This window comes from Oryza glaberrima, chromosome 11 (assembly GCF_000147395.1).
Source record: "Oryza glaberrima chromosome 11, OglaRS2, whole genome shotgun sequence".
Classification (NCBI taxonomy): Eukaryota; Viridiplantae; Streptophyta; class Magnoliopsida; order Poales; family Poaceae; genus Oryza; species Oryza glaberrima.
In genome coordinates this window covers 3,820,756-3,847,321 of record NC_068336.1, presented here as the reverse complement: position 1 = coordinate 3,847,321, position 26,566 = coordinate 3,820,756, and the positions used below count along the sequence as shown (strand labels likewise).

Genomic DNA, 26,566 nt, shown 5'->3' with positions numbered 1-26,566 from the left:
TAATCTCGGAGGTAGATTTCATCATTGATTGTAATAAGGTTTTTCATTTATGTGACCGCCGGCCCTTTCTCAAACATTTAATATCATTCAAGTAAAAAATATTTAATATTATTTTTTACTTAATCGTTACCCTACCAAGCATTCGGCGCATGCCTATTAACTGTAACGCACACCCTTCCTCGGTCCCCACCACCGCCTCCTTCCTCGGTCCCACCACCGCCTCCTTCCTCGGTCCCACCACCGCCTCCTTCCTCGGTCCCCACCACCGTCTCCTACCCCACCTACCATCAAGTTGTCCACTCCATCATATCCCCACCTTCCTACACAAGTGTAGCTATCTCCACCGCGCCGCACCCCTCGTCCGACAATCTTTGCCGTCGCTTTGACCACAAGCTTCGCCGCCCCCGCTCAGAGAGAGGTAAGATCTAGGCTTCACAAATCCTAGAGGGGGTGTCGAAGCACTAATCCCGAAGAATTCACCAATCCGCAGGCGTGGTTTTCACGGGGAAAACAAAAGGTTTCTTCGATTTTTCTAAATCTAGTATGCACTCTTTCGCAATCTAGTATGTGTACCTTTGTTTTGCTTAGAAACATGCCATGGGTAGTACAATTTTTTTTCAGCAGTGCATACTTAGCTAGCTCTTCTGGCATATGACTAACCAAAACTGGAAATGATCAGAGAAGTATGCTCGATCTACTCATATATTTTTATTCAGGAGAAAAATAGAGCAGATCTGATATGTGTGTGTGTGTTTGGGGGGGGGGGGGGGGGGGGTGTTGACCATGTCCTGTTCTCTGCCTGATACACCAGCAGTCAACCATTAAACTAATAAGAGAGAAGAACACATATAATAAACCTGGATTTAATTTTTCGAATTCTTTACTGAGTAGACTTTTTTGCCACCACCCTGTTGCTCTACATTAAATCGCCTCTTCAATCGCTTCCTCCTTTTTGCTATCTGCTCCATTTTTCCTCCTTCGATGTTCATCTCTGAACATATAAACACGTTCTTGGAATTATTATTCCTGGTTCTTGATATAATCGATCCGAGCTGTTTTTATGATCATTTTGCATGCTCTCCATGGCCAACCTCTCGTGTTCGTCCATGGTCAGATAGGATCTCGTCCGCATCATCACACGGTATAGTTTTTGAGTTCTTTGTGATCAGATCATGAAGATGAGTCGTTTCTGCTCTGTGGTTGGCATCGTTTGCGGCTCCCCGTCGTCTTCAGGCGATGAAGCTTTTGCTTCCCATGGCGAGCAGCAGCAGGCGACGACGACGACGACGGCGCAGTCTTCTGGGAAGAGCTCGAGCTCGAGGAGGAAGACGGCGCCGGAGGCCTCCGGCGAGCACAAGGCGGGCGGTGAAGCGCCGCCACCGGCATCCAAGAAGACAGCATTGCTCGACAAGGGCAAAGAGAAGGTATGATATCTATAGGTTACTACTCATGTTCGTCTTCATCTTCTTGTTTGAAGAGCAGATGCTACTCTTTCTTGATGCTTGCTAATTTTGTGGTTAAACACTGGATTTGATGCAGTGGTTTGATGCATTGATTTGATTTCTTTGGGATGAAAGTTTCAGAAATGGTGGTGTTCCAGGGAGAAGAATATGCTAGGGCATCATCATGCATATGCTGGGTTGAGATAAAAAGAAACATCATAAATGTGGGATTTAGGATCTACGTTTTAAACATATTCACAATTTTTTTTTTGCGGGGAAGACACATTCACAGTTTTTTAATTTGTGGGGAAGACATATTCAGCTTTGTGTGTGTGTGTGTGTGTGGAAGACATATTAATAGATTTTTTTTTTTATTTGTGGGGAAGACATATTCACAGTTTGGTTATGTTTTTGCGGATCATTCATGAAAATGCACCATTTCCTTTTAAAAGGAACCTATCTATTTCAATATTTGTGATGTGGCTAATCAAGAACAATACATCGTGCATCAATTAGACTAAATCTTTCTTTGATCATTTAGGTATCAGAAATGGACACTTCTGTCAGGAGAACCAGCAAAGGAATATCAGGCAATCCATCAGAGGATTCCAACAAACCAGTGGCTAAATCTCCGACACTGAAGACCGTGATCGGCAGCATAAGGAACTATATTGCTACCAAAAAGGGTAGAAAAATAAAGATCCTGGCCTTTGAGGTAGCCAACACAATTGCCATGGGTTCCAACCTGATGAACTTCCTCTCCGAGGAAAACATAAGGTACCTGAAACGTGTTGTGCTTCAGAACCAAGGCGTCCAAAGTCTGATCTCAGATGATCAGAGCCAGTTGCTTGCTCTTGTTGGGGATGAAATTAGGTAATTAATGACTTTTTCTATAAATTTCAATGCTTTTACTATTTATATAAATTATTACTTATATGTGTTTTTCAAGATTTCTTACATTCATTGGGCTTGGTTTATGCAGACAACAGTTCAAAGATTTTGCGGCATCTGTTGCTAGGCTTGGGAACATGTGCAGGGATCCCAAATGGCACAATCTTGATGAGCATTTCACTGGGTAAAATTTTAGCTGCCACCACATTACTGTTCTTGTATAATTCATGGCTCAATCATATTTTATTCTATCTGAGTGTTCATTTGTGTGCCTCTTGTCACTGCGCAGATTGGAGTATGGTCCCATAACTCAGGAGTATTCCCATGAAAAAGCAGCATCCAAGATGGAGGATCTGATGGAACTTGTGACTAAGACAAAGGTGTGTTAGTCACATATTTTCTAATGTCATTACCACTGTTGGTTCAACACATTTTCTTTTTAGGAACCACTGAAATGATGTTGCTGTTCTATTTTCTTCTGTGCAGATACTGTTTGAAGCATTGCGCCGATTGGGAGTCTCCGAGAAGATGTACAGGGAAGCCAAGCAGACAGGTGCTTCCCAAAACCATTTGTGTGATCAGCACAACTAATCAGAAATATGTCTATTTATGTTCTTCACATCAGTTCTTAACATTTTTTTATATGTGCAGGTATGCCACTTGAGACTTTCCAAAATGCGGTGAACATTGAAAAAGAAATCGTGCAAAGCGCAAAGAAGAAAGCACTTTGGGTCAAGAAGATTGAAAAAGTACGTAAAAACTGTGTGATATGATGATTAATGTTTATCACATTTTTCAATAACGAATTTATGTTAAATACACAAATGCTGTTTCTGTTGCAGATTGTGGAGGAACTTGTGTACGTTGTGCATTACTTGCCTTCTGAGATCAATTGTGTCTTCTACAAGGAACATGAAGAGGATAGATCTGTGAAGGCTAATGGGAGCCCTCAGCAAACTTTAGGGTCTGCTGATCTCCAGCTGAATTACGCAAGGATCGTTATCGCCATACAAGTTTTGGTAAGATTCTTTGACAGTCATTAGGCCATCGTTCTAGGATCTTGGTCATTGATCAAGTGTAGTCGTGCATGATATAAACATATTTCCGGTTTTCAGTTGATTTGGCACACTAACTGAAATGTCGGAACTGATTTTATTTGTTCATAAAGTTTCAATCGCAGGTATCTGTCGCATCATCGGTTCCGCAATGCGCTGTAGATTCATTGTTCCATGCACTGCCTTATAGAATCAGATCAGTTTTGCTACCTAGGATGAGACACGGCGATTTTGACGACCAGGTGACCACTCTTTTCTGTCAATTCCGATTACCTGACAAAAATGTGTATCCTGTATATACTGTTCATCTTCATTTCTTTCTGAACTTTGCATCTTCTTATTGCAGAGGACAGAAACGCAGATCGCCGATGAGATGACCAGGAGACTTGAATGGCTCTACCCAATGGCAGAATTTACAATAAGGTACTGTAATCTCTTGCCATATACACCAGGTTCATTCAATGAATAATAACCTGATGCTCACCTTGTACATATCTGAACATCAGGCTGTCTCAGCACACTGGAATGATCAGAGAATGCCTGGTATCAGGGTATATAACTATGACTGTCATGTCTATTTTGTCATGAACAATATGCAAAAGCACAATTGCTGATTTCACTAATAATTCCTCATGAAATTCTTGTAGGAGCCTCAGTGACCGTGATCAACGTAAGATGCTCAAGGTTCAGACACTGTACCATGCTGATAAGATGAAGACTGATGGCTGCATCATTGACATGGTGATGGACCTTCATCTTCTCATAAAAGCCGCGAGACTGAGGGCCGATGCGCCGCACCATAGCGGTCCTCTTGATCAACCAGTGAGTACCAGTGGATCATCAACCAGCTCGGCTAGCACAGGCATCAGTGGATCGACCAGCTTCGGTAACATTAGCACCACTTGGTCAGATATCGATGAAGATTTCATCGCCGTGATCGATTAGATTCTAGGTGTAGATTCCCTGCAAATTCTGATGTAGGGAGAGGGATGCCTTAAAATAGAGAGGGTTTTAGCTGAGAACTGAGATAATGCAGAAATTTAGTTTATAGCTCTTTAGATACTAGACAAGGTTGGTTTAATGTTCGCGCAATACTTGAGTTCATGAATCTGTATTTGAGGAGCTCACATGTACATTTTGTGCAAATGGTTGGAAGAGAGAAGAAAATGTGCTGAACATTTTTCCTCCAAATAATCAGAATTTCTTCTCCAATATCATATATACTAGTGTGATCAATAATTGAAGATCATGCTTATGCAGGGAAGCAGGGATGCTTTTTTGGGCCACTTCACCTTAAGATCATAGTGGGGATGGCAGAAAGGAGCAGTCATGCTTAAAGCAATAGCTAGTGCTCTTTTTTTTTTCTAAAAAATGTCAACATAACCTTGATAAGATTTCTGAACTTTTGTCATGGATGTTGCACGCGTGCAGACTATACGATTACTTGTTTGCAGGTACCATCATTGGCAAATTATTTTTGAGGGTAACACCATTGGCAAATCGATGAGTATTTTTTCCTCAAAATTGACACTTGCATCTTGCAGGGGCTTAAATTAGCATGAACACTTTCTCAATTGAATGGTGATGAACAACATAATGTGTCTACAACACATGTGCTGATGCTTTCTTGTTTACTCTTCTACTCAATGAGATACTAGTATATGATTTCACCATTGTTTAGCAATGAGCTGACTAACCAAAACTGCATCAATGCAGTCTCTGCAGACTGAACTTAGTTTGTGAAGTAAAAATGTGCATCACACATTTTCAGGTAAGGAAATAAATAAATGCATTATGCATCACAAACAAAGCTCCCACTGGTTTAAGAAATCAGGATTATATGACAGAAGTTTGTTAAGCCTGCAACTAAAAGTTGTCTGTGTTCTTCGGTATAGTGTGTTACTGCAACCAAGAAAGTTATTACTGAAAGACTAAACCAAGAAGAACCACCTTTTATAGAGATTCTAGAACTCCATTTTTTTTGTATCAAGATCAACACTGCAGCAACTAAACTCCCCTGTGTTCTTGAGTGAATCACTTTCAACAAGGGCCATTATTTTCAGAGAGGAAGAAGGCAAAAACACTCTTGTGAAAAATTCAGAGAAATGCAAACGCTTTGTGTGAAGCATCATCTCCATCTTGTTGTGATCAGTGCATGACGTAGACGTTGTACTCCACAATGGCGTCGCCGGTCTTGAGGTCCAGGGTGTGCGTCCTGGCCTGGGCGTAGCCGCGGGCGAAGCGGAAGGCGCCGGTGCCGCCGATCACCGGCATCTCCCGGACGTCGTCGAAGGGGCAGTTGCGGCCGAGCACGGTGACCACGCTGCCGTTGTAGGTGCCGTCGGTGAACACCAGGTTCATTGCCTGGAGGAAGCCCAGCTTGGCCTGGTCTGAGCCCATGTACAGCCCCTGGGCCCGGCCCATGGGCTTGGACTCGGGCTCGGGCCCCTCCGTCAGCGGATCGTCCATGACGTTGATCATCCCAAAGAAGGACCTCGATGACGGGTCCACCGGGTCCACCACCCGCACTGCCGTCGGTGATGGCTTGCTCACCTTGTCGTGGAAGTAGAAGTGCAGGTGAGTCGTCGGTGAGGATGCTGACCCGCGGCGGGCCAAGCCTGGCCCGGTTTCTTCTGGGCGGGCCGCCCTCGCAACCACCGCAAGTGTGACCACAAGGGTGATCACCACCACTCCCTTGGCCTCCATTGTTGAGCTCAATGTGAGCAACCAAGCTAGCTTCTTGCTATCGTGTGAGTGAGTGTCACTACTTGATGTGTTGTTCAGGTGAAGCTCATGAGCTACTTATATAGCAGTGCCACCATGGTCTTGGTGTGATGAGCTCTATGGCGTGCAAGGGAAGGTGACACGTGGCGGGCGGCGATTGGTCTCAAAGGCTGGTGATTCCAGGTGACCTTGTAGTACTGGAAGCAAGAGAAAAGATCACAAGTGGTAGGGTTGATGAGCACAGATGCAATGTTGGCTTTACCTTTGGAATGGCACAAACGGAGGCATCGATTGGTTGCCTGTGGTTGTGGAGCAAACACTGGAAAAAGTTTTGTGGTTGGTCGGCTTCTAGATTGTGTCAAAGAAACTGATCACCAAGCTAAGATCATTATGGATCATATGGATTATTTTACTAGTACAATTTCTTTGCCACTAATTGCAGAGGGACCAGATGATCTGGGTTGAAGCTACTGGCGTACGAAATCAAATCAAATCAGATAGTTTGCCTTTCTTGTTGAGGGAGACATCTTGGACATGATGACTTGGATGTTGGTTTCAGATGTTGGTAGAAGTAGTCGTTGAAGCTTGAAAGCAGCTAAGCTATACTACCTCCGTAAAAAATAAAAAAAATCCAAACTGTATGGGATGAAATATTTTTCTAGTATAACGAAGAATCTTATACTAGAAAATATCCCATCCAATACTAGTTGTTGTTTTTTTTTTTACGGAGGGAATAGACTATAGGGTGATCTACTACTACTGCTCTCCTATCTCTGTCAGACGCTCTTCATGCGCTCTGAGGCGCATACTAGATCGATCACTAGATGAATTTGTTTTCACAAAATAGATGAAACAAAATTGTACTCCGGACCATCTTGGTTTGAAGCCAAGTCATACCAAACTGTTGACCCTTTTAATAGTACTTTGTTAGTATTTGTTTTGCTATCAAAATGTGCCAAGAACACACATTTTGATAAAAAAAATGGTGTTGGAGCAAATCCAACTAGTGTATTCTAGCCTTTTCTGTTGCATTCCTCCTCTTCAATTTGGGGATTATGTACACATTTATAGTATGTACAAGACATGGGAAATTACATTCGTAACCCTACAGACCTCAACCCTTCCCAGTGAGCAGATAGGCCCATCTAGGGGGTAACTGAGTCATTTCCTGGGAGACAAATGCAGGGATGGCACCCATTAAGGCGGCATCTTGGCTCACTTTGGGGTTCCCGTGATGGCCCGGCTATAGGCTATTACTTAGGTAATATCCCTCCCCCAGTCCATGGCGAGCTCCGGTCTCTGCCTCACCAGCCGCACCTGGGTGTCCGAGGGTGGTTGGCGGCTACTAGTGCGCTTTAATGAACGCCCATCCTTGCTGATGCCTCGGGCTCCGTCAAGGAAGGGAGATGCTTCGAAGCTGGTCTCCCTCAGAGCTGTTGCGAAGCCCTGATGGAGCCTCACCTCCGGCTCGGTGACAGGGGATTCCCCTCTGGAGCCAGTCAGCCAGGCCACAATCCTTAGACTTGGCTCCGGTGGGGAGCCCGAATCCTCCTTTTGGGTCCCCCGAGGATACCTCCGAAGCGGAGGCCCCCCTCGACGCATTAGGAGGCTCTCCGGAAGTTGTTGAGGTCGAAGCTACTTCCCCAACAATGGCACTACCAAAACATACCACATTGCCATCTTTTTGGCATAGTACCAAATCAAACAAACCCTCCTTCCGTAACACATGTCAGGTATTAGCTTTTTACACGGTCTCCAACATAATCTATGACTATTAATTTCAATTCTACTATCATGATACTTCTATATATATTATGCATCATATGAAAATGTATTTTTAAATACGAATCTAATGATACATGCATGTACAACACTATTAGTCAAAATTTTTAAACATAGACATTGTTGAAAACATGACTTTTTATATTTCAGGATAGAACGAGTTGAACGGATCGTAACGAAGGCTGAGGCTGAAGATAAACTTTGAAGGCAACCGGATTCTGAAATTCTTTGTGTACAGATGTGAGTAACTGATGCTTTTGAAGTAGTGTCTGTTACTCCTTCCCCTATCTGACAACAAACAGGTCGATCACTTGAGGCATACTCTCAAATGATGCTCCAGCTACAACATCAAGAATTCAGCTCTTTCAGGAGTTTGTCAGTGTGACACAAAACTTCTCTAGAGAAATTCAACTAGCTGCAAAATACTCCTTGTTGATATAGTTAGACCTAGTACTGAACTTGTATCAGCTGAATTCTGAAATGTATCAACATTCAACAACAGTAATCAGGTTAAAGAGAGTCGAGCATGACGCATGGGTTACGTCGTGCTGACCTGGTTGCCGACATATATCTGGTAACCATGGCCATATGGGCCCACACAGACAGTGACACCTCCTATCTCTCAACGCCGTATATATCTTTTTAAAAGAAGAGTAAATTTATATAGCCATAAATACTTAGATTTAACGTCAAATTTATTACAGAACTATAGATTTAAAACATCGTATCACAAAACTATATATTTAGTGATAAAGTTATATAAAAAAACATATTTTAGAGTTTATATCCATAGTATTATTGAGGTTGGAAAAAAATTGTAGTTTATGATAAAACTGATGTTTTAAATTTGTAGTTCTCTAATATAATACTTTAAATTTATTTTTTTGTGAAAAAATAATGTCAAATATGTAGTTTTGTGATTCAATCCATTAACACTCATTTAGATAAAAGGAATTACAAATAAATTTTGAAGGATTTCGATTCTTACCAAAATTTCCCTATTAGCTTCTTTTGGAAAAAAAACCCTTTCTTACCAATAACCCCTTTAACTCCTAAGCAATATACTCCCTTCGTTCCAAAACATACGACGCCACTTACTTTTCACATAACGTTTGATCATTCATCTTATTAAAAAAGAAAATATTATTTATTTTACATATATTTTTACATATTATACTAAATTTTTGGGACGAATAAGCTATACAACATTTTTTTCTAAGGAATCAATATGATATTGTGCTATTTCATTAAAATATAGAGGTAATAAAGTAAAACCCCTAAGGGTTAAAAGAGAAAACTATACATGGCTGAGAGCGGTCTATGTTAGCAAGGTAGGAGGTCTCTAAGCCTCTTTGGGCCTGTTTGAGGGAGCTTCTAGTAGCAGCAGCTGTTAGAAGCTCCCCCAAATAATCCAGTTTTTTATCCAGATTCTTAGAATCTGTAGCTGTGGAATTTGAAAAATGAACTAACCCAGCTTCTCCAGATTCTCATCAGCTACTCAGCTAGCTTCTCAGCAGCTGCTTCTCAGAATCTTAAAGCTCCCCTAAATAGGCTCTTTGTCCTGGCTACAACCAAGCTATATGACAAGATCTTATATATACCCCATGTTTTTTCCCTTTGAGAAGTCGGATGTGTTCTCGCCTTTCCTCTCTAGTATATCTCCTACAAAACAAGTTCCTCTAAAATTCATGTGTTTTATTTCCTACGGACCATCCAAATTCGCTATCTTTTAATGTGGTTTTTGGATCATAGGGACTAATTTTAGTCACTGTCACATCGGATGTTGGGACACTAATTAAAAGTATTAACCGTAGACTAATGATAAAACCCATTCCATAACCCTGGACTAATCCGCGAGATGAATCTATTGAGCCTAATTAATCCATGATTAGCCTATGTGATGCTACAGTAAACATGTGTTAATCATGGATTAATTAGGCTTAATAGATTCGTCTCGCATTAGCCTCCATCTATGTAATTAGTTTTGTAATTAGTCTATGTTCAATAATCTAAATTAGCGTCCAGTCATCCGATGTGACAGGGATTTAGTCCCTGTATCCAAAGTGCCACTAAATTCATATGTTTTAAAAATCCTAAAAAACCCCGATGTGTGAGATATCTTTGTATGTTTTCCCCTTTTCTGTCTTACAAGCCGTATGGTGCAAAAGAAGCACTAAAGCAGAGCACAAGACGACACAACCCGGGGACTGGCTGATAATAACCGCTTGAAGAGACCAGCGGTTAAGGTATCTTCGTCATCACCGGTGAGTACTGTGAATATGTGCGTGAGATGAATTGAATGAGGCCATATATCGCACACAACAACGGTGTGACATCGCGATCGAATTTGTTAGGTGGCAGGAATTTGGAGCAACTTGGAGAAAAAAAAAGGTGAAAGAGGACACAAGGATAGATATGGTGGCTATTGGTCAGATACCCCATATTGTCTTACAATTATCGTCCATGTATTAGCCGGTCTACGGGTGTTTTAAAATGACCTGCCCATACGTGATAAAAAAATCATTGTGGCCAGTGGCGGAGCGGCCTGGCCCCCTCCAACAAAAATAGTTTCACATATAATCACCTATCTATAATTAGGTAATTAACCTAATTAGTGTATTAATAATTATATAATTAGGTCCCCTGCAAGACTTTTAGCCAAATCCTGGCTTTGTCACTGATTGTGGCTCATGAGTTTTCGATGCTGCCCGAAGCATAGAGTGCCGCCGGGCCTGGGCCGCCCATGCATATATTATAATTGGTTGGCCTATGCATATAATTGTGTGAATTATGCTATCACTGAACCAGAACGTTTGCCACAATTCAGATATGTTGAGTTGTTGAAAGTATATGCATGTGACAAGTTATATTCATGATATATATGTGTACCGCTCTTCATGATTAAGAGCAATAGTAATGCGTCCCAAAATTTTACCGACCTCATATACCACATAGACTAAGAACCATATTAGCTATATACTCCACAATGCATGTTACTTATAGTGGGTCTTACCTATCTCTCTCCTCACTTTTATCTCTCCCCCTCTCTCTCCTCTCACTTTTCCCACCAGTCTCTCTCTCTCTCTCGGGCGGAGGAAGCGAAGCGGCACCTGTGGCAAGCAGGGCTCCACACCTCCACCTCTCCTCGTCAGGGCCGGAGGCAGCGATGTCATCGTCCGAGCCCAAACCTCTCCACTGCCTCCTTCGCCGTGGGTCAAAGCTGCCGGAGCCAAAGCCATTGCTCAACCTCCCGCTCCTCCGCGAGTCCATCTCCATCCCTGCCGATGAGCCGGACACCACCAAACACAAGCGAGCGTTGGGGCACTGCCCCCGCAGCTCTAGAAGCCCAAACAACATCGGCAGTGGCCGCCGCCACAGCCACAACGATGGCAGCGTAGAGGAGAGGTGGTGGCGTGGCCCAAGCGGTGACGACGCCGGGCGGGGCTCCACGTCGGGCAGGCAAAAGATGCGGATGACGGCGCCGCCGAGTTGCGGATCTCGGGAGGCTCTTCTCCCTCTCCGTCGCCTCCCTTGCCGGCTCCAGATCGACCTCGGTGGCGCGGCCTCTCTCTCTCTTCGTCGACTCCTTCTTCCACCTTCTATCTTCCTCATTGCTGCTGCCACGCAGTGGCAGCCTCCTCGAGCTCACGCTGTGGCGGCGGCGACCTCCCTGAGCCCACACGCCGGATCTGGCCGAGGAGGTGGTCCAGGCGGTGGCGTCCCCAAGCCCTCGCGGTGGTTGCGGAAAAGTTGGAGGAGAGGAGCGGCAACTTCGGATCCATCGTACCCGCTTCCCAAGGCTCGTCTCCCTTGCTTTTTCTGACTAAGTTAGCTGAAAAATAAGTGCCCTTATTTGGACGCGTGGACTTCAGGTGGGTAGCGCCAGAGATGGATGTGGTACCAAATCTCCAACGTGTCACACATAGGCTGAATGCAAACAAGAAGCTCGGTGAATGGCCTAACTACTCCTGCCATCCTATAATATAATAACCTTGTATACATTTTTTTTATCAAGAGCCTGACGGCTCCCATTTCTTTTATTAGAAATGAAACATCGAGCTACAGTAGTCTTCAGAAAGAAACAGGAAAGAAAAACGGAACCTCCCACAGAGAAATGGGGGTTAAGAATTCAAAAGCTAGCCCTATTACAAGGGGTTCCTGACTCTTTTCAGAAGTTTTGCCTGAACAGATATCTAACAGCAAAAAAGAAGGAGAGGGAATTACAAAACATCATCACTTATATCTATCTCATCCCTCAATCCTTTTATTGTTGATTCTCCACCCGAACTGCGAGTTGTAGACTTCATTTGCCGCCCTGTCTTATGAGTCTGGATCCCAGTAGCAGTCTTCTTCGACTTGCCTCCTCCTTTTGCAGTAGTGCCCAGGAATCAACTCAATGGCAAGCCAAAAAGATCACATCAGTGGGGTCTTTTGGATAAACTTTTTCAAAACAAGCTTTATTTCTAGATTTCCAGATGGCCCAAATTATAGCAGCCATTCCTACCATAACTAAGTCTTTCATGTTCTTATCAAGTTTTTCCAACCAATCTCTAAAAATGTTTTGACTATCAAGGGCTGGGTTCAGATTCAGGACACAAATTGCAGTGTTCCACATTAATCTTGCCAGGGGACAGTCAAAAAACAAGTGTTGCACAGTCTCCTCTCTATCACAGAGCTGACATTTTTTATCCCCTTTTCTCCAGCCTCTCTTGTATAAATTGTCTTTTGTTAAGATCCTATTTTTGGTGAAGAGCCACAAAAAAACCTTAATCTTCAAAGGAGTTCTGAACTTCCAAACTTTTTTCTGTGGGAAATGCACTTGTTGTAGCTTCAAAGCTTTGTAGAAAGAGTTCATGGTTCCATCCTTAGTTAAATTCCATCGTAGTTTGTCATTGCAGTTATCTTTTAACTGCACATCACCCCAACTAGTACAAATTTTGTGCCAATCTCTCAATCTCCCTCCACTCAGGTTTCTCATAAACTTGATGCAATTTATCCCTTTTTGTTTCAGTTTTGCCACAATTATATGTTTTGTCAAAGTGATGTTGTAAAGGTTGGGGAATTGTTCATTTAAAGGTTTGCCCCCTATCCAGTTGTCCTCCCAGAAAAGTGTCTTTTCACCATTGCCTATCACCCTGGAGCAGAATTTCAGAAAGATGTTTTTGATCTCCATGAGCCCATGCCAGAAATGGGAGTCTCCATTTTTAAATTTCAATAAAGATATGGGTTTGCAACCCATGTATTTACTGGTCAAAAAGCTTTACCACCAACCTTATTTTCCAATCTCCAGATCCATTTCCCTAACAAAGCTTTGTTCATTGATTCCAAATCCAGGATCCCCAGGCCCCCTTGATCTTTGGGTGAACATACCACCGGCCATTGTACCAGATGATAACCTTGTATATATGATATGACACATTTTAGTGCTATGAATCTGGGCATGACTCGATTGGTATATTGTGCAACCGAGGTAGTAAAAGCAGTACCACATGAAGGCAAGAAACAGCAATGACTGTTCAGATGGGCCTCTCAAGCTCATTCATTCAAATCCATTTTCTCTATGGGTTTCCGGACCAGTATATTTCTTCCAATTGGGCTTGCAGGGAAACCACTACTCTCATAAGAGAAAAAAAGAAAAAAAAAGAAGGCCACAGCCCACAGCAACACATCGTATTCCTTCCCCCATTACATTACACAAGAAGAAAATTTTCTGTTAGGAGTAAATTGCATCGCCGGTACACGAACTTGTTAGGTGGGGCAATCTAGTGCACGAACTTGTAAAACGCTTGTTTTGGTGCATGAACTTATTTGGTGCGTGCGGAGGAAGGCAAAAAGGACATTACATGGCTAATCTTATTGATTTAGGGGATGATTAGGATACTATGTAAACATATATCTGAGAAGGTTACTATTAGATATACACCTCTTCAATAAAAAAAATAGAATAGGATATAGTGATAGTAGAAAAATTTTAAAAAAGCAAGCAATGATATAAATGTTAGAAATATATGAAATTCATCATTTCCATAATGAGGGATAAAGTAGATACCAAATTTATAAATATGGCATGTCTTATGCATGCTTACTACACGTATACACGTCACATCCTAATCAACATCAACTTTGTAAAATTAACATTTACAAGTTATTTTGGTCCTTGTCCGCATGAAGTAGACAAGTTCATGTAATGAAACGAGCGTTTTACATGTTTATGTACTAAATTGCACCCACCTAACAAGTTTATGTATCACCAATACAATTTACTCTTTCTGTTAGTATATAAAATTAATATAAGCCCTCCAAGTCACAAAAGCTAGCTTAATGGATACGATTGTTTGCTACTAATGAGTCAAGTTGGAGATAGCTTGGTCTCGGAATATGGTTTCTTTGTTTATTTCATGTGTAGGTAACTCGATGTCTCGGGAGAGTATTTGCGGTGATGGACCGGGAGTCGGCTTGGGGATAAGACGACGTCCGTGGTGGTCAGAGATCATGCGGGATACTTAGGCTAGAGTTGATGCACGTGGTTGATAGAGATTCCATATGGCATACGATGGAGGTATTGTGTGCGTATGGGATGTGGAGTCGAATTTGGAAGGAGTCCAAATTTGGTACGATTGGTTATGTAAAGTTTCTTTCTTGTACTAGAGGGTTTCCTAAGGTGTTTAGGACTCTTAGTATGAGTTTGGTTCGTGGCTTTAGGCTGCCTACCTCATGTATAAATAGAGGGGGAGCGTGAGGCTTCCCGGTATCGCTTTTGAGAGCAATTGAGTTGAGTTTTGAGTTAGCGTTTCGAGTTTAGTTGAAATTTTTGTAAGGAGTGTTGTTGGTGCACTTTGTAAACACAGAGAGAATCAATAAAGTCATCATCTACTTTAAGAGTTCTTCGATTTGTGTTTCACCGGGTTTCGGCGGTCTAACAGGCAACTCACCGGCGGTCAGACCGGCGACATTGCGGCGGTCAGACCGGCGGGAGCACGGCGGTCAGACCGGTGGCGGCGACAGGCGCAGCAGGCGATCTCGGCGGTCAGACCGGAGATTCAACACTGGTCAGACCGGCGGCATCCACTCGGTCAGACCGGCAGAACAACTTCGGTCAGGCCGACTTCCGTCGATTTCGAGGGTAACTTTTATTTCCGCTAAAAGTTTTCGGTTTTAGGGTATAACAACCATTCACCCCCCCTCTGGTTGGCTTAGTTCTTGTGATTCGATCCTACAAGTGGTATCAGAGCCTTGTTTTCTTCTTTGGATTTTTATCGATCTAGAGTTTTTGCCATGGCTACTCCCGCTAGGTTTTCAACTAAGCCTCATGTTTTCGATGGAACTGATTTTTCTCATTGGTGTAGTAGGATGCAATCTTATATTATGGCTGAAGATTATGATATTTGGAGAAAAGTTTCTTATCCTTATATGATTCCTGAAGCTATTAATACTGCTGCTGAAAAAACTGCTTTTGAACAAAATTGCAAAGCTCGCAATATTCTTTTGAGTGGTATTTCTCGTTCGGATTATGATCGTGTTGCCCATCTTCAAACTGCTCATGAGATTTGGACTGCTTTGAGTAATTTTCATCAAGGAACAAATAATATTAAAGAACTTCGTCGTGATCTTTTCAAAAAGGAGTATATTAAATTTGAGATGAAACCTGGAGAAGCTTTGGATGACTATCTTTCTCGGTTTAATAAAATTTTGAGTGATCTTAGATCTGTTGATTCTTCTTATGATGCTAATTATCCACAATCTGAGATTTCTCGCCACTTTTTGAATGGTCTTGACATGTCTATTTGGGAGATGAAAGTTACATCTATTCAGGAGTCTGTTAACATGTCTACTTTGACTTTGAATTCACTTTATACAAAATTGAAAACACATGAGATGAATGTTCTTTCTCGAAAAGTTGATTCTAAATCGAGTGCTTTAGTTTCTTCTTCTTCCTCTTTGGATGTTGATGCTTCTTCATCTAAGCCTTCTTTTCTTGCTGTTTTTAATGCCACATCCGATGATCAACTCGAACAGATCGAGGAGGAGGATTTGGCTTTGGTTGCTAAAAGAATTGCTCGAGCTATGAATAATGCCAGGAACAGGAAAAGAGGTGGTCCAAATCGTTGCTTTGAATGTGGTTCAATTGATCATCTTCGTTCGCATTGTCCTAAGCTTGGGAGAGGCAAAAAAGAAGACAAAGATGGTGAGAAGACCAACAACAACAACAAGCCGAAGGGTTCATACCAAGGGAGGAAGATGGAGAATCTTAGGAAGGTTTTTCAACAAGTTTGCGCCGCGTTTGAGCCACTAAGTGATGTAGATGGTGAGAGTGGAGATGATGATAAGGGAAAGAACATCTCCGATGTTTGCTTCATGGCGCGTGGTGAATCTGACACAGAGTATGAAGATAATGAGGTAAGTGCTTTTGAGGAAGCTATTAATATTTTGAGTGAAAAAAAATAAGTAGTGTGAGAAGATGTATAGAAAATAGGAATTTATCATTGAATCTCTTAAATCTGAAATTGCTAGATTAAAATCTCTTATTCCTAATGATGATGATTGCTCAAATTGTGAGGTTTTAATGAATGAGATTTCAAAAATTAGAGATGTTAATGCTGCACATGATTTGAAAAATAGATATTCTCTTGCTTGTAGTTTTGTGTTGCACACACGCACTTTGGATGAGTTGTTTTTAACTAAAAAGTTGTTGCAAAAATATCGAATTGCTTTTCATGCTAGTTTGATGTTTAACATGGTTTCTGCTAAGAAGTTAAAACAACCTCATGATGTTTTGGATTGCTCAACATGTAATTTGAATAAGTTGAAATTGAAAGATGCTTTAGGTCGTGTTGAGTACATGGAAGATGTTGTGAAAAACAATGAAGTGCTTTCTTGCCCTAAATGTCGTAAAAGCAAAGGTGTCATGGTAGATTGTGAAAATTGTACTAATTTGGAAAAAGAGGTTTCTTATTTGAAAAATTCTTTGCTAAGATTTTCTGATGGTAAAAAGAACCTCAACATGATTTTGGATCAATCAAAGGTTAGCACACATAATCGTGGTTCAGGTTTTAATCTTTATGCTCATAATTCTAGACATCCTCCTGTTGTGTTAGGTGTTGGTGCTAGAAGGGGTGAGATTTTGGTTAAACCTGATACTAACAAAACTGTTTTTAAATCTGCTGGTATCATATCTACTATGAGTGCATCTTCTTCAAAATCCAATGTTGTGCATGCAAAATCTCATGTTGTTGCTTGTGTTGCTAAATCTTCTAATTCTACCAATGTGTCTAATCATCGTGAAAAATATACTTGTTCTTTTTGTGGCAAAGATGGACATATTGTTGGTTTTTGTTTCAGATTAGCTCATAAACAGAAAAAGGAGAGAGAGATTGCTTTTGCAAAATCAAAGTGGCAAAAATCTGGTTTTCCCTCGAGGAAACTGGTCAGACCGCAGTGGGTTCCGCGGTCAGACCGGCGACCGGTCAGACCAACCATCGGTCAGACCGGCGGTGAAGCCTCAGTCAGACCGGCTGCACACCCTCGGTCAGACCGGCCTCGGAGGAATTTTTCTGAAAATTCTAAAATTGATTTTGCATGTGGATATATGCCTATTGGATCTTCTGGTCGTGTGTCTCTGTACTGGATTCCTAAATTTTTATTGTCATCTAACCCTAGTACTGAGGCTTCGACTTCTGCTTGTGTGTAGGCTTTGGTGGCAAGGAAGGAGAACGTGTGGATCGTGGATTCTGGTTGTTCGCGGCACATGACCGGTGATAAAAATTGGTTCTCCTCCCTAAAGAAGGCATCTAAGACTGAATCGATTATTTTTGGTGATGCTGCTACGAGTGCCGTTCTCGCTACAGGTATGGTTAAGGTAAATGAGAAATTTGAATTGAAGAATGTAGCTTTGGTTGAGGACTTAAAGTATAATTTGCTTTTAGTTTCACAAAATGTTGATGAAAATTTTGAGGTTCACTTTAAGAAAACTGGAAGTAAAGTTTTTGATTCTTGTGGTGATTCTGTGTTGAATATTTCTCGCTATGGAAGAGTGTTTAAAGCTGATTTTGAAAATCCTGTTTCACCTGTGATAACATGTTTGGTTGCTAAGTTTGATAAAGATGTGATGTTTTGGCATCGTAGACTTGGACATGTTGGTTTTGATCATCTCACTAGGTTAAGTGGTTTGGATCTTGTTCGTGGTTTGCCTAAACCTAAGAAAGATCTTGATTTGGTTTGTACACCGTGTCGTCATGCTAAGATGGTTGCTTCTTCACATGCTCCTATTATTTCTATGATGACGGATGCACCGGGACAGTTATTACACATGGACACTGTTGGTCCGGCTAGAGTGCAATCCGTTGGAGGAAAGTTGTATGTGTTGGTTATTGTTGACGATTTTTCTCGATATTCTTGGGTTTTCTTTATGGCAACTAAGGACGAAGCTTTTCAACACTTTTGTGGTTTATTTCTTCGATTGGAGCTTGAATTTCCTAGTTCTTTGAAAAGAATTTGAAGTGATAATGGTGGTGAATTTAAAAATGCTTCTTTTGAACAATTTTGCAACGAAAGAGGTCTTGAACATGAATTTTCTTCTCCTCGTGTTCCTCAACAAAACGGTGTTGTAGAACGATATTGGATGAATATAAAACTCCTAGAAAATTTTGGGCTGAGGCTATTAACACTGCTTGTTATATTTCAAATCGGGTTTTCTTGAGATCTAAACTTGGAAAAACTTCTTATGAACTTCGATTTGGACATCAACCCAAAGTTTCACATTTGCGTGTTTTTGGTTGCAAGTGCTTTGTCTTGAAATCTGGAAATTTGGATAAGTTTGTGGGACGTTCTACCGATGGATTGCTTCTTGGTTACCCCGCACATACTCATGGCTATCGTGTACTTATTTTGGAGACTAACAAAATCGTTGAGACTTGCGAAGTTTCTTTTGATGAGGCTAGTCCTGGTACTAGACTCGATATTGCAGGTACACTGTCACAGGTTCAGGGGGAGGATGGTCGTATTTTTGAAGACGAGAGCGACGACAACGACGACGATGAGGTCGGCTCGGCCGGTCAGACCGGGCGCCAGGCCGGTCAGACCGCCGGCACACCTCCAGTCAGACCGGCGCAGGACGTGCGGTTAGACCGGCCAGGGTCGTTGGGTTCGGGTACTGTTGATGCTGATCGAGATGGACCTCTAGAGATTACAACTTCGACCAGTACTGATACAGAATGTGGATCAACTTCAGAAGTCGCTGCTCCTTTGCACATTCAACGACGACATCCGCCGGAACAAATCATTGGTAATATAGGTGAGCGGACTACAAGGTCTAAGGTAACGACTCATGATGTTTGTGCAAATTCTGCATTTGTTGCTTCTTTTGAACCGAAAGATGTGTCACATGCATTAACTGATGAATCGTGGATTAACGCCATGCATGAAGAACTTGAAAATTTTGAGAGAAACAAAGTTTGGACTTTAGTTGAACCACCTTCTGGACATAATATTATTGGAACCAAGTGGGTTTTCAAAAATAAACAAAATGAGGATGGTTTGATTGTGAGAAATAAAGCTAGACTTGTTGCTCAAGGTTTTACTCAAGTTGAGGGTTTGGATTTTGATGAAACTTTTGCTCCTGTTGCTAGAATTGAGGCAATTAGACTTTTGTTGGCTTTTGCTGCTTCAAAAGGTTTTAAATTGTATCAAATGGATGTGAAAAGTGCTTTTCTAAATGGTTTTATACAGGAGGAAGTTTATGTCAAACAACCACTAGGTTTTGAAAATCCTGATTTTCCCAACCATGTTTTTAAATTGTCTAAAGCTTTGTATGGTTTGAAACAAGCTCCTAGGGCATGGTATGATAGGCTTAAGAACTTTTTGCTTGCGAAAGGTTTTACAATGGGAAAGGTTGATAAAACGCTTTTTGTTCTTAAGCATGGTGATAATCAACTTTTCGTTCAGATTTATGTGGATGATATCATCTTTGGTTGTTCGACTCACGCTTTGGTTGTAGATTTTGCTGAGACTATGCGCAGGGAATTTGAGATGAGCATGATGGGTGAGTTATCGTACTTTTTGGGATTGCAAATTAAGCAAACACCTCAAGGTACTTTTGTGCATCAAACGAAGTATACGAAGGATCTTTTGAGACGGTTCAAGATGGAGAATTGCAAACCAATTTCAACACCAATTGGTTCTACAGCTGTGTTGGGTCCTGATGAAGATGGTGAAGTTGTTGATCAAAAAGAGTATAGAAGTATGATTGGATCTTTGTTGTATCTAACTGCTTCTAGGCCAGACATACAATTTGCTGTGTGTTTGTGTGCACGCTTTCAAGCTTCTCCTCGTGCTTCACATTGTCAAGCGGTCAAGCGAATAATGAGATATTTGAATCATACACTTGAGTTTGAAATTTAGTATTCTACTTCATCTTCTATATGCTTAAGTGGATATTCAGATGCTGATTTTGGTGGTTGTAGAATTGATAGGAAAAGTACTAGTGGAACATGTCATTTTCTTGGTGCATCATTGATTGCATGGTCTTCTAGGAAACAATCTAGTGTTGCTCAATCAAGTGCTGAATCTGAATATGTTGCTGCTGCTAGTTGTTGTTCACAGATTCTTTGGCTTTTATCTACTTTGAAAGATTATGGTCTTACTTTTGAGAAAGTACCTCTCTTTTTTGATAATACTAGTGCTATCAATATTGCTAAGAATCCTGTTCAATACTCACGCACAAATCACATTGATATTTGTTTTCACTTTTTGAGGGATCATGTTGAGAAGGGAGATGTTGAATTGCAGTTTTTGGACACAAAGTTGCAACTTGCTGATATTTTTACTAAACCTTTGGATTCTAATCGCTTTGCTTTTCTTCGTGGTGAATTGGGCATAATTCATCCTTTTGGCATGGTTTGAGGGGGAGTTTGTACCTCGTGGTTTTATCAAGCAATAATATGACAATGAGAAAAATTGATAAAAGAGAGCTTTGTTTATGCATATGGTATTTTCTTGTGCATGCTAGCAATACTTTGAAGGTTTATTTGTCTATAGCATAGCTTGTATGTATTCTAGTCTTTTCATGAGATTTAGATTTCGCTTTTAAGGGAGATGATGCATGACACTTAAATTCTATACTTGAATTAAGCAAATATGCAATGTTGATGCTAGCATATGGTTTGATTTGTAAATGCTATATATATATATGCTTTATTGAATTGTTATTCCTTAAATAGCTTTAATTGCTCATTGTGAAAAGAGAATAAAAATATGAAAAAAATGAATACCGAATCCTTGGAAACAGTCTTGACGACAAGGACGTATTCGATGTGAGCAAAATAATGGGTGCCGAATCCCTGGAAACAGTCTTGACGACAGGGACGTACCCGGAATAAAAGAGAAAAATATGAGCAAAAAGGCTCAAGAAAAGAAAAAATTCAAAAATTCTCTTGGTTATTTTGTGCTAAAGGTTATTTGAGAAAGAGTGATAAATGTAATAGGTATATGTGTTTAGTGTTTATTTTTCAACCTATGTGCTTGTTAAGATGTTGCATTATAAATTGTATGAAATTATGAATTTTGATTGTTGATTCAAGCTTAATTGTAAAATCTTTGGTTCATGGTTATACTTTAATGCATGCTTGTTCTATTATAGATGAGTTCATCTTCTTTTAATTGCAACACATGACTTGATATGCTATATGTATGCTAAGCTCTTATACATTAATGAACATAATTCCTATGCTTGATGAAATCATTGTCAAAAGGGGGAGAAGTAATGTGAAATTTTTTTTAGATTTTTGGATTTTTGGAGAAGCAAGGAAAATTTTTTGAAGAGTTGTTGAGAAGAGCATGTTTTTGGTTCAATTGGGAATTTCTTTTTTTTAAAAAGGGGGAGAATATTTCTTTTGGATTTTCAAGCACGATGTTTACATTTGTACGAAGTGTGCTTTTTACAACTTTTGTTTTTTATTTTTCCAAACACCAAAACATTTTTTATGAGTTTGCCAATGTGTTCATCAAGGGGGAAATTGTAAAATCAAAGGTGTTTTGATTATTATTCTGTGATGAACAATTGGGCATTGGAGATTATTGGTTTTGTTATTTGGAATTTATTCACGAAGTGGTTTTGGAGATGATTGGATTTCACAGGTGAATCTACAGGATACTTCTGTTATTTCATGTTACCGGTCAGACCGGGCAGTGTGTGCCGGTCAGACCGGCGGTGATCGAGCGGTCGGATCGGCCGGCCCGCGGTCTGACCGGCCGACGCTGTGTCGGTTTCGGTTTCGGGTTGTTTATTTGGATATCCGTGATTATTTCATGGTTATGACTTCTAGATGGATACTATACGTATGTAATACTGTTGTTTGCTACTAATGAGTCAAGTTGGAGATAGCTTGGTCTTGGAATGTAGTTTCTTTGTTTATTTCATGTGTAGGTGACCTGATGTCTCGGGAGAGTATTTGCGGTGATGGACCGGGAGTCGACTTGGGGATAAGACGACGTCCGTGGTGGTCAGAGATTATGCGGGATACTTAGGCTAGAGTTGATGCACGTGGTTGATAGGGATTCCATATGGCATACGATGGAGGTATTGTGTGCGTATGGGATGCGGAGTCGAATTTGGAAGGAGTCCAAGTTTGATACGATTGGTTATGTAAAGTTTCTTTCTTATACTAGAGGGTTTCCTAAGGTGTTTAGGACTCTTAGTATGAGTTTGGTTCGTGGTTTTAGGCTACCTACCTCATGTATAAATAGAGGGGGAGCGTGAGGCTTCCCGGTATCGCTTTTGAGAGCAATTGAGTTGAGTTTTGAGTTAGGATTTCGAGTTTAGTCGAAATTTTTGTAAGGAGTGCTGTTGGTGCACTTTGTAAACACAGAGATAATCAATAAAGTCATCTACTTTTAGAGTTCTTCGATTTGTGTTTCACCGGGTTTCGGCGGTCTAACCGGTAAGTCACCGGCGGTCAGACCGGTGGCATTGCGGCGGTCAGACCGGTGGCATTGCGGCAGTCAGACCAGCGGCGGTGACAGGCGCAGCAGGCGATCTCGGCGGTCAGACCGGAGATTCAACACCGGTCAGACCGGCGGCATCCACTCGGTCAGACCGACTTCCGTCGATTTCGAGGGTAACTTTTATTTCCGCTAAAAGTTTTCGGTTTTAGGGTATACCAACCATTCACCCCCCCTCTTGTTGGCTTAGTTCTTATGATTTGGTCCTACATAGGTGTGTGCCTGCACATATCCTCGAGCAAAGCGGAAGGCGCCGGTGCCTCCGACGATCGGCATCTCACGGACATCGTCCACTATGTGGTTGCTGCCGAGCACGGTAATCATGCTGCCGTTGTTTGTTGCCATCAGGAGCCCGATCCGGGTTTGGTCTGACGAGACGTACATGCCCTGGGCTCGGCCCACGGGCTTGGACCTCGGATTGGGCCCCACAGTTAGTAGGTCGTCGAGGACCACAACCATCCCGAACAAGGTATTTGACGTGTTGTCCGGCGGGTTCACCATCGTGACCGCCGATGGGGAAGGGCCGCTGACCTTCTCGTAGAAGTAGAAGTGTAGGTGTGTCGGCTCGGAGCCATGGCCTGAGGGGCTAGGCCCAGGCCCGCCATGTGTGTGGCCCTTACAACTGGCTCCCAGCACAAGGAAGATCATAAGCATTAGTGCTAATCTCTTTGCCATTTTTGATCTTAGAGTGGTTGTGCTGAGTGATATAACTCGACCATGAGCTATTTATAGAGGCATGGGGAGCCCTAAGAGCTAGAGGGTTGGACGATGATAGATGGAAGTTTTCTAGTTGACTTTGTAACTATTGTAGATCGATCGAGTGATATTTAAATATAAACCTACAATTAGATTGTATATACATGTGGACAGTATTGAGGCACATCGATCCATACAGTGTTGACTATAGGTAAAATACTCCGATACACTTGGTTTGGTTACTTAAGTATAGGAGTAATAGTATGCCGTCTGGCTTTTAATAGTTAACATTGTTGACTTTTCTACATATATTTGGAGACTCGACCTATTAAAAAAATGTAACTAATCTTATTTTGTTACGGTTTATTTTATTGTTATTGTACTTTAGGTATGACTTATACTTTTATATTTTTATATTTGTACAAAATTTTTTAAATAAGACGATTAGGTAGTCAAAAGTAAGTTAAAAAATAAGCGACGTCAAACATTGAAAACAGGGAGTATTTGTTTTCCTCGTCAAATATTACATGGACATGGAAAGCCTCTAAGCAAGTTGCTAATGAGCTGTTAACCACACCCAAAGTTAAATGCACGCTGAGCCATAGAGAGTCTCAGAGAGTATAAAAGAACTTGCATACATCATACATGCATGTATTAGTTAGAACACAAGATTGATGCACAAGATAAAGCTAGCAATTGTCCCAGTACTATTAAGAAAATCATATACTATAAAATAAATATTTAAGCAATTACAAGAAGGAATTATTTTATTTACCGTGAATTAAAATTTCGAGATTTGACCGCAAGCATTAATTCAGAGTCTTTATCTATTGGCAAGTTGCTAGTGGCTATGGCCACTTATAAATTCCTCATAATATATATTTTTTCTCAGATTTTGTTTCATTAATGGTTTTTCTTTGCATATATATTTGAACATGAAAAAGAAACAAACACAAGGGTATTACATCAGACACCCTATACTGTCGATCTGTCAAAGACTGAGACCTAAGATTGTAACAGGGTCAACCTGTAACTCACTTAAAGACTAAATCCAGGGTTACTACTTATTTAGCCTATAAGTGGATTCACGAGTTGACCCACTTATAACCTAACTAATGAGATAGAAGCTAGTCTAGTAGTACTTCTGTACCATATATGTGGTTCAATTTGAAACAAAAGTTGTACCAGTCCATAGAAAAGGAACCAAATGTATATCCTACTATACACATCAAACCTTGGAGAATAGCAATTAAATCCAACCTTGCATGAATTCTCCCTTATTACACAAGATATGTGGTAGAATTAAATAAAGCTTTTCTCTTGACACCATCAGTAATTAACTAAGATAAACTTAAGCGTGCATCAAGATCAATGGAAGACATAGACGTTGTACTCCACGATGGCGTCAAGTCCATTTGAGTCAAGAAAGTAGGTGCGGGCTTGGGCATAGCCACGAGCGAAGCGGAAAGCGCTGGTGCCGCCGACAACCGGCATCTCACGGATACTGTCGGATATGTGGTTGCTGCCGAGCACGGTTATCACGCTGCCATTGTACAGCCCAGCAGTGAGCACGATGTTCATAGCCTGTAGGAAGCCTATCCGGACTTGGTCTGATGAGAGGTACATGCCCTGGGCTCGACCCACGGGCTTGGACCTTGGGTCAGGCCCCTCGGTCAATGGGTCATCCATGACATACACCGTCCCGAAAGAGGTTGGTGATGTTTTGTTTGGTGGGCTGACCACCTGCACAGCGGATGGCGAGGGGCCGGTAATCTTGTCATGGAAGTAGAAGTGTATGTGTGTCGGCGCTGAACTATTGCATAAGGAGCTACACCTAGGCCCATACCCGCTTTGCGTGTCGGCCTTAGTAGTGGCGGCCAGCACAAAAAGGAGCACACTCATCACTACTATTTCCTTTGCCATTTTTTGATCTTAGAGTTTGTGTTGAGTGAATAACACTCGCATCCTATTTATAGAGGCATGGGAGCTCTAGGGCTCTATATATGAGTTGGAGGAGGGACACGTGGCGAGCAGCGATTGGAGGAATTATGGCTATCTATTAATTGTTGCTCATGACCAATTGGAAGTACATTTTAGTTGACCTGTCCTTGTAGATCGACTGAACCGAAAGACTAGAATAAAAGATTGTAATGCTTACTTAATTTGCATTTAGATTGTGTATGATTAAGTGTGGTTAACATTGAGGCACATATAAGAAATATATATGTTACTTTCAGTAAAGTACCCCGAATCTCCAAACTAGTTGGTTAATTAATTTTTAGTTCTCCAAACCGAAGGACGATGCCTTGTAGTTTGCTGAAAGCAAGGGCCCAACCACGCCCAAAGTCCACGGTGCAATATCACTTGTGCACAACAATGTGCTCCTAGAGAAAACTAAATTACTCCCTCCGGGTTGATAATACTTATCGTTTTGGACAAGGGCACGGTGTCTAAAAAGTAACTTTGACAACTATTTTCTATTATAATATAAATATATGGTTTTATTGAAGTACTTTTTAAGACTAATCTACACATATGGTTTTTATATTTTTAAGATAAATATTTTAGAAATTATTTGTAGTCAAAGATTTTAAAGTTTGACTTTATCCTTGTCCAAAACGACTAATATTATTAACCCGAAGGGAGTAAACGAAGTCCTAGAAAAAAATTTCGAATTGCGTGATGAATTAAGCTTTTAAGCGCCAGCATCGGACGCTAGAACAGAATGTACATTTCTGATTTCTGGAGCATAATATACTGAAGAGCAAGCAAAGGTAAGGAGCTAAGCGCAAAAATATCATACTGTAAAAAAAATGAAGCTCTTGACAATCTTGATGATATTTGCCATAATTAGATACTCCCTCCGATCACTTTAATTTGATGCGGGGAAGGCTAAGCTTAACTCTCCCAACATGAAGTAAAAATGACTAGAGGGAGTAATAACAAATTAAGATACACATGCATTAAAACATACCATCGACA

The 26,566-nt window shown here is 41.2% G+C and overlaps 4 protein-coding genes across 4 annotated transcripts; 1 reads left to right on the top strand and 3 right to left on the bottom strand.

Moving 5' to 3' along the window:
• Positions 1 to 2,560: 2,560 nt before the first annotated feature.
• Positions 2,561 to 3,376, top strand: LOC127754473 (uncharacterized). The gene is made up of 4 exons (XM_052280022.1): positions 2,561 to 2,713; positions 2,820 to 2,886; positions 2,985 to 3,082; positions 3,176 to 3,376. The coding sequence occupies exons 1-4, from the start codon at positions 2,561 to 2,563 to the stop codon at positions 3,374 to 3,376; spliced, it is 519 nt and encodes a 172-aa protein (XP_052135982.1).
• Positions 3,377 to 5,320: 1,944 nt separating this feature from the next.
• On the bottom strand, positions 5,321 to 6,183 carry LOC127754472 (dirigent protein 22-like). The gene has a single exon (XM_052280020.1). It carries the CDS (start codon positions 6,092 to 6,094, stop codon positions 5,537 to 5,539), a length of 558 nt encoding a protein of 185 aa, XP_052135980.1. The 5' UTR covers positions 6,095 to 6,183; the 3' UTR covers positions 5,321 to 5,536.
• Positions 6,184 to 23,074: 16,891 nt separating this feature from the next.
• LOC127754646 (dirigent protein 21-like) lies at positions 23,075 to 23,563 on the bottom strand. The gene has a single exon (XM_052280218.1). It carries the CDS (start codon positions 23,561 to 23,563, stop codon positions 23,075 to 23,077), a length of 489 nt encoding a protein of 162 aa, XP_052136178.1.
• A 914-nt stretch (positions 23,564 to 24,477) lies between these two features.
• Positions 24,478 to 25,531, bottom strand: LOC127755404 (dirigent protein 2-like). Its single transcript, XM_052281079.1, has one exon. The coding sequence runs from the start codon at positions 25,505 to 25,507 to the stop codon at positions 24,953 to 24,955; it is 555 nt and encodes a 184-aa protein (XP_052137039.1). The 5' UTR covers positions 25,508 to 25,531; the 3' UTR covers positions 24,478 to 24,952.
• Positions 25,532 to 26,566: the final 1,035 nt, after the last annotated feature.